We start from the raw sequence: 13,313 nt of genomic DNA, 5'->3' as shown, positions 1-13,313 counted from the left end.
CATGCACTCAACATGGTAGCAAATGTGAAGTGATCCACATTTATTCCAAATTTACGTATTTGCTAAAATTGTTCCCGAACATACTCATAATGTCTATATTGTTAATATCTTGAAATTAATGAATTCCATGAAACTATATATGGTTTAGGTATTTTGTCAAGCACCTGTCGTGCTTCTTCTAGTGCTTTTGATTTGGCACAACCTTGTAGGAGACAAGATCTCTAACGTATCTGCAGTTACAGAGCTAAGTGTATGTCCCCTCTAGGGTTTAGGCATGCTTTAGCCATAATTAATCCATTTCAATATACTTATGACTCAAACTAAATATATTAGGAGACAATTCCACCTTAACATGCTTCAAATCAGTGATATTCCACAGCTCAATCAATTAATTATTAATAAATAAATTTTTCATCTATCACATATCCATAGTTCTCAATGCAAGTATCAACCCCGTTGTAATGTCCCCTATTAGGGACATCTCCTTTCCCAACTTCTTAAATACAAACAGTCATAACAGAAAAACATATACTTCTTCCTGATATTAACTTAAGAATTCTTCTGATTTATATTCTAATATTTATTTGTCTCATGAAAACATTACTTTTATATATAATCTAAAAATTAAATATTTATATACAATTATTATTATATTCAACTGCAGAGCTTTTCTCAGAAAATATTATTGTAATAGTAATTATTATACTATTATCAGTATTTATTTATTTATTATAATTAATATATTATTATCAGTATTTATTTATTTGTTTATTATAATTATTATTAGTATTTTATTATAAACAGAGGCAGGCCACAGGGGAACACCAGTCCGTTGATTTAGCATTGGAGAGTCTTGGTATTGAGATTGGGAAAACTAGAGACCCAGTGATGGAGCACATTCAGATGCTTAGCCAATTACTTGAGGGAAAGCAGGCAGTATGGATGGAAGGCCCTCTGGGGTGGACGACTTGGATGGAGGCCTTTCAGGACCATGAGCAGATGTGATCTGGCTACTCCATAGTATTAGCATACCCATGTGATCTAGCTAATTCATATTACAGACTAGTGTTTTCTTTATAGATATATAAATAGTCACTAATAGTTTTTGGATCAGCGATCCATATGTACACTCAGCTGTAATCAGTTAGGTACTGGTAAAGACAGTCTTTTATTGTATCAGTTTACTCCTTATATGCAATATAAAAAAAAAAAATCTGCACAAGAACATTATCATGTTTCATATATTAAGCATTCAAATTTCATATTAAACACATTCCCATGCATACAACCCCGACCAAGGATGTTACCGCCTGTAACTTAATAAGAGTTCTGATCTGATCTGTTCAATGGTTGCCAATGATATTTCTTCCCTTCTCCTTCTACGATTACACTATCTTCTTCCAATTGGTTCCTTATCCCAGTTAAGAGCAGATTCGGTACTTATTATATACTTCTTACTTTTTGTGTCCCCCTTGACGAATGAGGGCTGGTCTTAATAAATCGATGGAACAAATGCTTGGGAGGGGTCACATCTCGTGCCTTTTGGCAAACGCACCCTCCTTTAACTAGTAAACAAAGATTAGTTAATCGTATTCATAATCCGATAATTTGTGCAAATTATTAATTCTTCCCAATGGTTCATGCTCTAAGCTGAATGCAGGTAATTGCTATAGGTCATCAATCAATGCATACCTATAAACCACATCCATTGTATGCCTTAGTCAATCTAAGGTAATGATAAATCTTCAGGTTAATCATTCTAATAATTAAATTTTTTTTATCGCAACTTCCTTATTGCCAAACATCTGATCTTGACAGCTCAGCGTCTTGTATTCTTTCTATTCATATTACAAATGGCTTAATTTATTAATATGGGACTATGCGACTCATAGATTGCTCTCTTATGATCCAAGTCACTAATATACTACTCATTCATTAATCTCAGCCATGTCCAAGATGGGGACATGACACTAAGGCGAAAACTATGCAAGCCTAAGGAAGAGATACAAAACCAAAACCAAAACTGTAAACTTGAAGAAGTCATTTTTTTCTTTTTGGTGCTGATTGCTTGTCAGCCCGGGTGCTCCTGCACCAGACCGCTTAGAGGTGCAGCCTTTTGATATGTTCCTCATCTTTTGTATCCCATTTAGGAGAGATTATGGAGAGGCCCCTCGTTTGTGACCTCACCTAGTGCAGGCCAAGCTAAGATTTCCCGTATTTTAACATATGGTTCAGCACCTTGCCTGCTATTTACCAACCAAATATATATTAAAATTATAATTATAATAAAATATTATTTTTAAGAGAATAAATTGCAAAATTTATTTTTAATATATTAAAATAATTAGAAACATATATATAAAATAAAATAATTATGAGGTCACAACGTCCAGTTTTCCCCCAGCCCATGACTTTGCATGAATTTTTTATTTTAATTTATTTTTATTTATGATTTTATATTTAAACTTAAAAATTAAACTCGAGAAATTATATTATAATATTAAATAAAACATATAATATAAAAACATCGTGTTAATGTATTTTCAACAATAATAATAATAATGATAGAATATATTATTTCTTTAATAACGGAATAATATATTATTGTTTTTAATATACAGTCAGTCCGGATCTGCTTACTGCAGAATTTTGTAACTCTGGTTATATTAATATAATACTATTTTGCTTCGGCACATTTCTGATCAAAAAAATATCTATATTAATTTTAGGAACTAAATAAAATGGTAAATTTTATTTTTTAATATATTAAAATAATTCTAAATTTATGTCAATATCAGCATAGTGTGATGATTTAAATGTGGTGTTGTTTTTCTTGCCACCAATGTTCAAACCCCGTTGGGGTGTTATTATTGAATTTTTATGTTGGGGATGAGGTCCCCCTGTAAAAAGCATTTACCCCTATTAAGAAAATAATAATAATTAAAAATTTACTAAGTTACCAGGTTCGGCCCCCCTAGACCCCTGGTACTGGTCCGGTACGGTCCAGGTTCGGGGTTCGGGTCCGGTTCGCCTGTGGTTCGGACAGGGTTCATGGTTCACAGGCCTGGTTCGAACCAAGGCGAACCCAAGAGGACCCAGGGTCGAACCCAAGAGGACCCAAGTCGAACCCAGGGATCTGACAGCCCAAAACTGGATATTTTTTTTGCAAAATTTATTTATTTTTGAATTCCACCACATAAAAAATTAAAATGACCCTATGTCTCAAGCCACACAACTATGCATCGTACAACCAAGAGAGAAGCACAAGTCTGTACGAAAGAACAAGTCAGAAAACACAATTCCCATACGGGAGAATGCACCTTGATCAGAATTTTGACTTCTTTGGCCTTGTTCCTGACGTCTTTAAAAAGCAGAAAATTGATGCATGCCATGGAGTTCCATGTGGGTTTGAAGGTTGTAATTTGGTGTTGGCGGTGGGGGCGCTGCCCCTCGACCCTGCCCTGTACCGCGACAGGGAGCGCACCCTGGGCGCTACCCCGGGACCCCGCAAGGGGCTCTGCCCCTTGACCCCGCTAGGGCCGCTGCCCCCAAACCCCCGCAAGGGGCGCTGCCCCTTGACCCCGTTGGGGGCGTTGCCCCAAACCCCCATTAGAGAATCCATTTGATGATCAAACTTTAAATTGTTGAAAGTTGAAACAATGATACTTGAATATTTTATCATTTTGATATTAAACTTGATGTATATGATGTTGTTATGGTATGATCATGATGCTATGATTACAAGTTTATGTTGGTTTTGTTGTTTATATGATGCTATGTGACATGCTAATCTTAATTCATGCTTATAGGCTGCACATATATATAATTTACATGTTTTTGTACTAACGAACCCAAACGAACCCAAACCCCTTTTCAAAATTTTGCTGTACCAACGTACCAGGTTCTTCGAACCCAAACCGGTAACTTAGCAAATTTATATAACAAAATAAAATAATTAGACTTAAAAAAAAATTTAATATAAATTTATATAATAGAATAATAATAATTTTATTTGTGATTTTTTAATATATTATTTCAACTTAAATTTTTAATGCTATTTATAATTTCATATTTAATCTTCAAATATAAATTTATACATTTATTTTAAATTTTAATATTAAATAAAATTATTATATACATTATTGTTCTTAAAAAAATTATTGTATAAATTTTTACTATTATATATAAAATATAAGAATATTTTCTAATGAAATATTTCCTTTTTTTTTGTTTGGTTCAATTTGGTCGATTTTATATGTAAGTTTTTCTTTTTTTTCTTTAGATCTGATCATCATGCCACATGACAAAGACTTTGTATGGTCATATTGTGCATCGATTGAGGGTATGAACAAAGTTAAGTGAATTTTTGCCTATACAACGGAGGGATTTCGCATTCCAAATGTCAGTCACCTATCAAGCAAAGCAAGCTATGGAAGTCATTTGGGAAAATTAGATGAAGAAGGTTAGAGTTGATCATTTAGATGAAGTGGCACAACCAAAACAAACTTAATCAGATGAACAAATTTCTATGCCTTATTTTGGATCACAAAGACATAACACAAGTGGGGGAACATAAACAACTTCTTTGCACCACGTACTACACTTGGAGAACAGCCACCTTTGGAGAATACGTGATGAAAGAAGACTATGCACGAGCAGGCCAAAAAGGCCATTTCTAGTTTCTAGCACTATTCTAGCATGCCATTCCATATTACAAGGCCCATATTGGCAGTCCATGTCAGATGCCATTATAGTTGTCAATCTATGGTTCAAACTTCAAAGCACCCTCATATGAGACCTTAAGGAAGAGCATGTTGACAAATGCAGTGAGGATTGAACAATGTTCTTGCAAATCATTGCAAAGAGTAGGCTAGGATAGATTGTACAATAATGTCAAATGGATGGATGGACAGGAAGAACCATACACTCATCAATTTCCTTGTTGCATCAAAGCTTGTAACTATTGTATTTGAGATCAGTGGATGCATCAAATAGAATAAAATCAGCACAAGCACTATTCACTCCATTTGATGAGAGGTAGTAGTTGAGGTGGAACCACAACATGTGGTCCAACTTATACAAACAATGATATTGCCTATGTTGCTGTTGGGAAATTGTTGAAGAAATTTATAAAGGGATATTTATTTCACAAACCAAGTTTATTAAAGAGATGTTGCAGAAATTCAGAATGAAAGACTACAATCCGGTGAGCACTCCCATGGTTACAAGCTGAAAATTGAGTAAGGATGATGAATCTCCAAAGGCTAATCAAACAGGTCCATGATTGGAAGTTTATTATATGTGACAGCTACAAGGCTTGATATTATGCAAGTAGTTGGTTTGGTGACACGATTTCAGGCAGCTCCAAAGGAAACTGATGTTCAAGCAATCAAAAGAATATTCAAATATCTAAAAAGCACTATGGATTTTGGGTTGTGCTATCCAAGAGGTGAAGATTCACCCTTAAAGCATATATGGATGCGAATTTGATCAGCGATATTGATAACGAAAAAAGTATTAGTGGAGGAGCATCATTCTTGATAACAGTCTTGTATCTTGGTTGAGTAAGAAACAAACTTTAGTTTCTTTATCTACACCAGAGGCGGAACACATAGTTGTAGCAGCTTGTTGTACATGAGCCATTTGGATGAAGCAAACTTTGAAGGACGTAAAAGTTGAATTTGATCAACCCATTTCCATATTCTATGATAACATGAGTGCAATAAATATTTTGAAGAATCCGGTCATGCACTCCAGGACAAAGCACATCCCAATAAAATATCATTTCTTAGGAGAGAAGGTAGTTGATCAGCGAGTGAAATTGGAGTACATTGCTACACAGGAACAGATTGTGGACATTTTAAAGCCGCTTCCAAAAGAGACATGAGTACCTAAGGGAGAAATTGGGAGTGATATCATCCTCATCCAGTCACTAAGTTCTTTGGAAGAAGCATGCATCCAGGGGGAGCTATTCGTTGTCTTAACTTTTAGCCCTAAAAAGTCTACCATTGATGTCAAAGGGGGAGGAGTAGAGTAAGGGGGAGTATTTCAACCAAGGGGAGAATTTTGTAATGTCCCTTTTTGTAAATGCCCTAGTTTTTGCCCCAAAATCACAATTCCAAGTAAAGCAAGGAAAGAAACAGAGTGAGAGATATTATTTACCAATTTAAATTGTTGAACAAGAAAGATTCTAGTTGAGGCCCTACTAGGATAAGAATATTATTTTAGTCATATGTTATATCTAATTCATTAATGGAGTTCAACCGTAGAGGGTTAGGATAAGGAGACATGTTAAAGTGCCCAAAGTGACCCTCTACACAAGGCCCAAGAGTGGATATACCATCCCTTTTGGCCTCATGTGGCCTTTTGCCATCTCATATGAGGTGGTGTACCTAGTGAGGTGTCATACAGCCATTCCTTCTCATCATACCACCTTTATTCACCTCCCAAGAAGAATTCCATTTGAAGCAACATGGCAGGAACCAATCAGCATCAAGGAGAATTACATCTGCATTGATGATGATTAACTGCCCTAATCAATTTAATGGATTCTGGTTGCTGATGATTATTGTGATTGATGATGATTAATTGAGTGTGGGAGTGGAGTTCTTTCCCTTCATTCAATGCAGATGTAATTCTCCTTTATGCTGATTGGTTCCTGCCATGTTGCTTCAAATGGAATTCTTCTTGGGAGGTGATTAAAGGTGGTATGATGAGAAGGAATGGCTGTATGACACCTCACTAGGTACACCACCTCATATGAGATGGCAAAAGGCCACATGAGGCCAAAAGGCATGGTATATCCACTCTTGGGCCTTGTGTAGAGGGTCACTTTGGGCACCTTAACATGTCTCCTTATCCTAACCCTCTATGGTTGAACTCCATTAATGAATTAGATATAACATATGACTAAAATAATATTCTTATCCTAGTAGAGCCTCAACTAGAATCTCTCTTGTTCAACAATTTAAATTGGTAAATAGTATCTCACTCTATTTCTTTCCTTGCTTTACTTGGAATTGTGATTTTGGGGCAAAAACTATAGTTTGTATTGTGTTTGTATTAGCAACCAAATGGAATTAGAGCTTGCTTCAACTCAAAATAGCTTACCGATTCGGCTCGCCATTAGCTCTAGTATGTTTTTTTATTCATAGTATACTTCCCCGAGGGTGGGAGCACATTCAATTTGTCAATTTTCAAGGGTAAGAGTAAATATATAGATTAAAATGCAATCATAGATACAAACAATTTTAAAGTAATTTAAACAAGTGGTAGGCTTCAAAGTTCTCTATTTCTACATTGAGCTTCAATGGCAATGGAGTTGATTAGAAGTAGAACCTACAATATTTTATTAAGATTTTAAGTTTTATATATGAAGATTTAATATTTATAGCTTATTAATATTAACATTTTTGATAAATTATAATGTATTATTAAGTTTTACAATAAATTTGAATTTTTAAAAGATTTTTTAATAGATTTTATATTTATTAAATTTTACGATTAATTTAAAATTATAAATATATAATGTCAATTAGCATTTACATTTTTATCAGATTTTAATATGACTTTATAAAAAAATAAAATATATATTTATAATATTCGAACTTAAATCACAATTATTTTCTAGAATTTCATAACTCAACAACTTTGTTCAAATTATTCCTGGGGATGACCCTGCAACACAACGATTTGCTGCAAGCCTCCTGCTTGGGAAATCTTGGGTTTGAGTTTGCTCGAGCCCCCATGGCCAGTTGGTACCCCACCCAAGAAATGCTCAGACTCTGTAGAAAAGGTGTTGCTGATAGGGGCCTGAAACACAACGGGCCCAAGACTGTTGTGGCTGAGGTGTTAATGCCTCTCCATCTAGGGACAGAGAGTACGACGTGCACGGAGCTTAGAGAGTACGACATGCGTGGAGGAATAAGGAGGAAAAACAAAAACGGTGCATGTCGAGCTGGTATGCAGGCTGCGGAGTGATAAGGATGTTCTCATGGAGTGATAAGGGTTGTGTTAAAATATTCGATGTTATTAAACAATAGAGCGAGAGCTCTATATAAAGAATTTACAAGAGTCGATGTTTCTAAAAGAAACAATCGTAAATTGAAGCTGAAAATAGAAACTAACTAAATAACTAAAGATGACTAAGATGACCATTAAAGAAACATTACAATATTCTAATACCCTCCCTTAATGGTCATCGTTCTAACTACCCAAAGAAAAACAAAGAAAGGCAGTCGCACGGATTGAAAACCCAACAGGCACGCGGTCATAAAATAGAGAAAGTAAGCCAACGTACAAAAAAACGCGAGCAAACCCAAATCACAAGGAAAATGACCCACGCACACACCTCCCCAAACCATGTTGTGCAGAACAGAGAACCCTTCACACAAGAATGAATAAAAAAAACTGCCATTGGAAGCACAGACGCCCCAACTGACAAAAACAACGCATCGCGGGAGGGATGCAAACGAAAAAAACCCTCGGATGTCACATGAAACACAAAGAACGCGGGCCAAGAAAAACATGTCTCAAAAAAAACCTCGCATGCACAAAAAATCGTGTCGCCGCCGCCTAGAAAAAAAACGTGAGTAGAAAAACCCGCATAGGCAGAAGACATATCACACAAATTTTTGCAAAAAATGGACAGAAAAAACGGGCACCATGAAAATCCGCCCAAAAACCCTAGCTAGAACTTGAACCAGACCTGCGAGAATTTCCAAAAAAAAATTCTGACCCAAAATGCAGAGTTTGAAAATCCTCCCAAAATCCTGGGCCCTCCCGTGAGGGAGTCAAACCCAAATGAGCAACCTGAGCTCTGATACCATGTTAAAATATTTGATGTTTTTAAACAATAGAGTGAGAGCTCTATATAAAGAATTTACAAGAGACGATGTTTCTAAAAGAAACAATCGTAAACTGAAGCTGAAAATAGAAACTAACTAAATAAACTAAAGACAACTAAGATGACTAAGATGACCATTAAAGAAATATTCTAATATTCTAATAGGTTGGAGGGATAAAGAGAAGCATTGAGTGATAAGGGTTGGAGGGATAATGAGAGAAATGGAGTGATAAGGAGAGTAACGGAGAGATAAGGGGTTGCTCAAGTGATGAAAAGAAAATCGAGATCAACATGAGACAAGTTAGGGAGGTGTTAATGCCTCAGCAAGTCAAAAAAAGATGTAACCACGGGGATGGGGTCCCCCACTGTGACCCCATTGGTTTGTAGCACCAATTAAAAGCGAGTATAGAAGGAACCAATTACCGACCAAAAAAAAACACTTTGTTCAAATTATTCCAAATATTTTCTTTATTGAACATGAAACTTGTGACATAGATCGCACGCTAACACATTTTTTGTCTATTTTTAGTTGATTTTGACTTCAACAAGCCTTTTTTGTATAGATAAAGTTTTACATTTTTTACTTGTATTACAAGGTTTCACAGGAATAGTATATAAATTGGTTAAAGCTGTTTTATGTGTTTCATGAGATAAACAATCATTTCTTTTTGCCTTCTATTTCTCCAAGCTATTAAAATGCCTTGGAATTTAAAGAACAGCAGATTTTCTCTCTCTTTTTGCATTTTTCTACATTTTTTCAAAATTCAATTTTTCCCCCATCTCACTTGATTAAATCCCACTTTTTTGAAAAAATCATATACTTTTAGTTTGCCAAATTTTTCCCCAAACGATTTTTGCTGCCATGGTACTACATACAGAAGCCAATAAATTTTCAAATTCATCTCAGCATTCTAACAAGGCATGGGACAAGATGCAGCATACAAATCTAAGTTAATTAATAACTGGTTTAGCCTATCATCAACACACATAATTAGTGTGTTGTTGATGTGGTTTGAGTTTTGACACAGTTGCCTGAAAATGTAGATTCATAGAAATCACTGGAACAAAGAACCAGGCAGAGGAAGATAGTTTCTTGGTAGAGTGCTTGTTAGAATGCAGAACCTAGTTGCAAGGGAACGCAATGAAGATATGAATAAAAACAACTTTTGAACAGGTGAAAAGCTTTCAAAAGAAGCTGTGTTGAAATTTTTGAAATTAATATTGAGAGGCATCAACTTTACCTGTCATTATATGATAAGATCATAAAAAGTCAAATCTACGGCTAGTACTAATGTACAAAGTTAATCCCCTAAAAATTGCTAAGGCTTGCCCAAACAGGAAGAAGAAACACAAAGCAGTCCACAAGGAAGAATAATCTTTGGACACCAAGATGACATGAGAAGATAGGAACGAGCTCACAGTCAAGGAGATGGAAACCTGCAATTGGTTCAATAAAAAGTACCCATTACCTAGGGAATATGGTAATTAATTGATGTTTTCGAATTAGTGATCATGACTATTTAATAGATATGATGGCTAGCTCATTTAATTTGCACTTTTTATTTTCTTATGCAACTCTTAATCGGCATCAATTATTCAGCTGGAATTAACTATGTACAAGCTTTAATCTACAATCCTGACATCGCTTTTTCATTCTGACGATGAGCAGCTTTGACTCAAAATCTTCTACAAGGTTTTTTCCAGAGTTTTTTTTATCATTCCCATACTGTGAAAATATTATATGTTTAAGATCACTGTTATTCCGTAAGTATTTCCCAATGAGTTCTGTCTAAAAACTTCAACTTTCCAGGGCATCGAAATGCTTGTTATATCCAAAGGAGAAAATGACAGTGAATAGCTTATTCATGCCCCACCATTTTGACCACAACACTTCAAATAATAAAAACCTTTATGTGATGCAAAATGAAATCAAAGAAATATCAGTCCTCAAGTGATACAGCTCTATTTCATATTTAAAAGCATAGAAAAGCGCTAGTAGTATTAACTCTCATAATCAATTTTTTCTACATGCATATAGTACAGATGAAATTGTTCTCACTATTCACTGTTATATATCAGGCTTTAGCCTGAACAAACTGAATGACCAAGAAATTTCTTGCTCTCATCCCACTTGTTATATATAAAAATAAGTAAAAAAGAATTCAAACAAAAACTTTGCTCTGGAACAAACTTCCCATGAATGGTGAAATTCACGTTAATCAAAAAGGATTTCAGAGATTGATTTTCCATTTGTCCAGACAAAAATTAGAAAATAAGATTGTACGTGATGAAACAAAAATAGAAGAAATAAAAAATAAACGATATCATCCAATGTGATCTATAAAATTATGTCTTTTAATCTTAGTCTGATTTATTGTTTTTATTTGGGTTTCACGCTAAGCTTTCACTCAGGTGGATTGGATAGTAAAACGTTGTCCAACTCTTCTGAATGTATTACAAGGTCCAGTTTTCTGCCAGAGAAAATGGATTTAAATAGAATAGGAATTACAATTTCTCGTTATTTGTGCCTTTTGCACACTACGCAGCACTTTATTCGGCTCTTTACCGTAAGATGGGAATAATCCCAAACAACAACAAGAAACGTCAATTTGTATAAACTCACAGAATTCATGCATTGAAAATCTCTGTGGGTAAACTGAAGACTGCCAATTGTCTTAACCAGTCCTCACAATGTTATTAAACCAAGTTCTAATAAATTTGATTGCATTCTTTCAACATTTTGCACCCATTACGATGCTCTTTCTGGGCCTTTCTAGCTTGTCTTCAAATTCTTTAGGTCCTTTGGACCATTCCATGAATCCTTCCAGTTCCTTGAAATGGGTCCTCACTAAACATACAATCGTGTAATGTTAGTGTAAAAGTGGACAAGTTTTCTAAATTTTAGTTTTCCTTTTGTATTGAAATGTCCAAATGTGTGATGCATTGAAAGCGTTGATATCTACCGGCAGTGGGGGGCATATATAATAGTGTCACCCAGCTTCAAATTTCCCCCCCATAATAACGCAGCCCATCATGGAATTTATTTAAATCTGACCCATGCTTACATATCTTGGAAATATCATCTAGCAACAACCGCACTTGAGACTCACCAAGCAAGAAAAGCGCATGCAATGTAACTCAAACTCCTCCGAGTGCCCCACACCCTCCTAACTCCATTTTCATGAGTACAGTAACACTGCCTTCCAAAAAAAAACCTTTGGGCAGCCAAAGCCATTGGGATTACAGAGCCAAGTTAATGCATGCTCTTGATTGCATTCAAGTGATTAACCAGGCTAGGGTTAGGGTTTCAGTTAGGGTTAGAGTCATTTTTCCCGCAAAATTTCCCTTACGTATGTAATTAAAAACCCATTTGCAAAAAGATATAAACTCAAAGAAAAACTAGTAGCTGCATGTTTACGGATAAACTGGTGCATTCATGGAAAGAGAAGGAAAAAATACGACTTAAAAATGATACCATCTGAAATAAAGAAAAAAATAACGGTGCAAGATTAAAAAACTAAGAAAGAAAATAAGGGGGGCGAAGAAATTGACCTTATGATCACCCCCAGCCGTGGCAAAACGCAAACCAGTGGGCTGAATGTCGATGGAAAATATTTGCAGGCCCCCATGGCGCACCCACTCCGGTTTTTCCACTATCATGCTTTCTTACTTTGCTGTAATACTACAGCAGTTGGAGTGGCAGAATAATCAGATGGGTATTCGATGATGCGAGTTCAGACCGCCATCTGTTCCAAAATTACATCACCGAATAGGAGGCAACTTCCGTAGCAATCCACGCGCCCTTAAAACGTTCTCTTTCAAACAGAAACTCGACTTCTTAATTCGTTTGGGTTTATATCAAAGATCGATGTCAAATAGATAATGAAACACTGATAAAGAGGGGAAGATTATTGCTACGCTCTCATAGGGAGAGGGCTACCTGAATTTTCTGAAATTGCCTGTTGAGGAAATTAAAAGAAATGTTTTGTTTTTTTTATCTTATGGGTTATAGAGACAAGTAAATATTAAAATAATTTATTGATAATTTTAATAAGCTTAGGATTTTATAGATTTACAATGTTATTAATATTAATAATAAATTTAAATGAGATTTTAAAAATTTTGAGATGTTTTGTGCATAGTTTCTTAATAGTTACAGCAGTTTATTTGATGTTTGAGTCAAATTACATGATCCATTATCAGAAAGAAAGAGCAAGACAAGAGACCAGAATAGATAGACTGTTAGGCTCGATGAAATAAACTCATAACTATTACAAGAAGCTATGGACAATCATTTTGAGATGTTAAAATGAATGAATTGCAAACAAGTCAAATTAGGGCCAGAAAGAGTTACATTTAACATTGCATTTTTTTAATATATTAAAAAAAAATAGATGAGTTAGTTAAGAAATCTAAAGATTAAGTGATTATAAAAAATAATATTAGGGTTAATATTAATAAATAGGAC

General features: G+C 35.0%; 1 protein-coding gene across 1 annotated transcript in view; it reads right to left on the bottom strand.

Annotated features, from left to right (window-relative positions):
- LOC131061335 (protein HIRA) overlaps nt 1–12,799 on the bottom strand; it is a 28,915-nt gene extending 16,116 nt beyond the window's left edge. Inside the window, exon 1 of the mRNA XM_057994979.2 lies at nt 12,398–12,799. Coding sequence (XP_057850962.1) covers nt 12,398–12,505 — 108 coding nt within the window. The 5' untranslated portion in view covers nt 12,506–12,799. The remainder of the gene's footprint in view (nt 1–12,397) is intronic.
- Between the last annotated feature and the right edge of the window lie 514 nt (nt 12,800–13,313).

This window comes from Cryptomeria japonica, chromosome 11 (genome assembly GCF_030272615.1).
Source record: "Cryptomeria japonica chromosome 11, Sugi_1.0, whole genome shotgun sequence".
NCBI lineage: Eukaryota > Viridiplantae > Streptophyta > Pinopsida > Cupressales > Cupressaceae > Cryptomeria > Cryptomeria japonica.
This window is presented reverse-complemented; position numbering and strand designations above follow the sequence as displayed.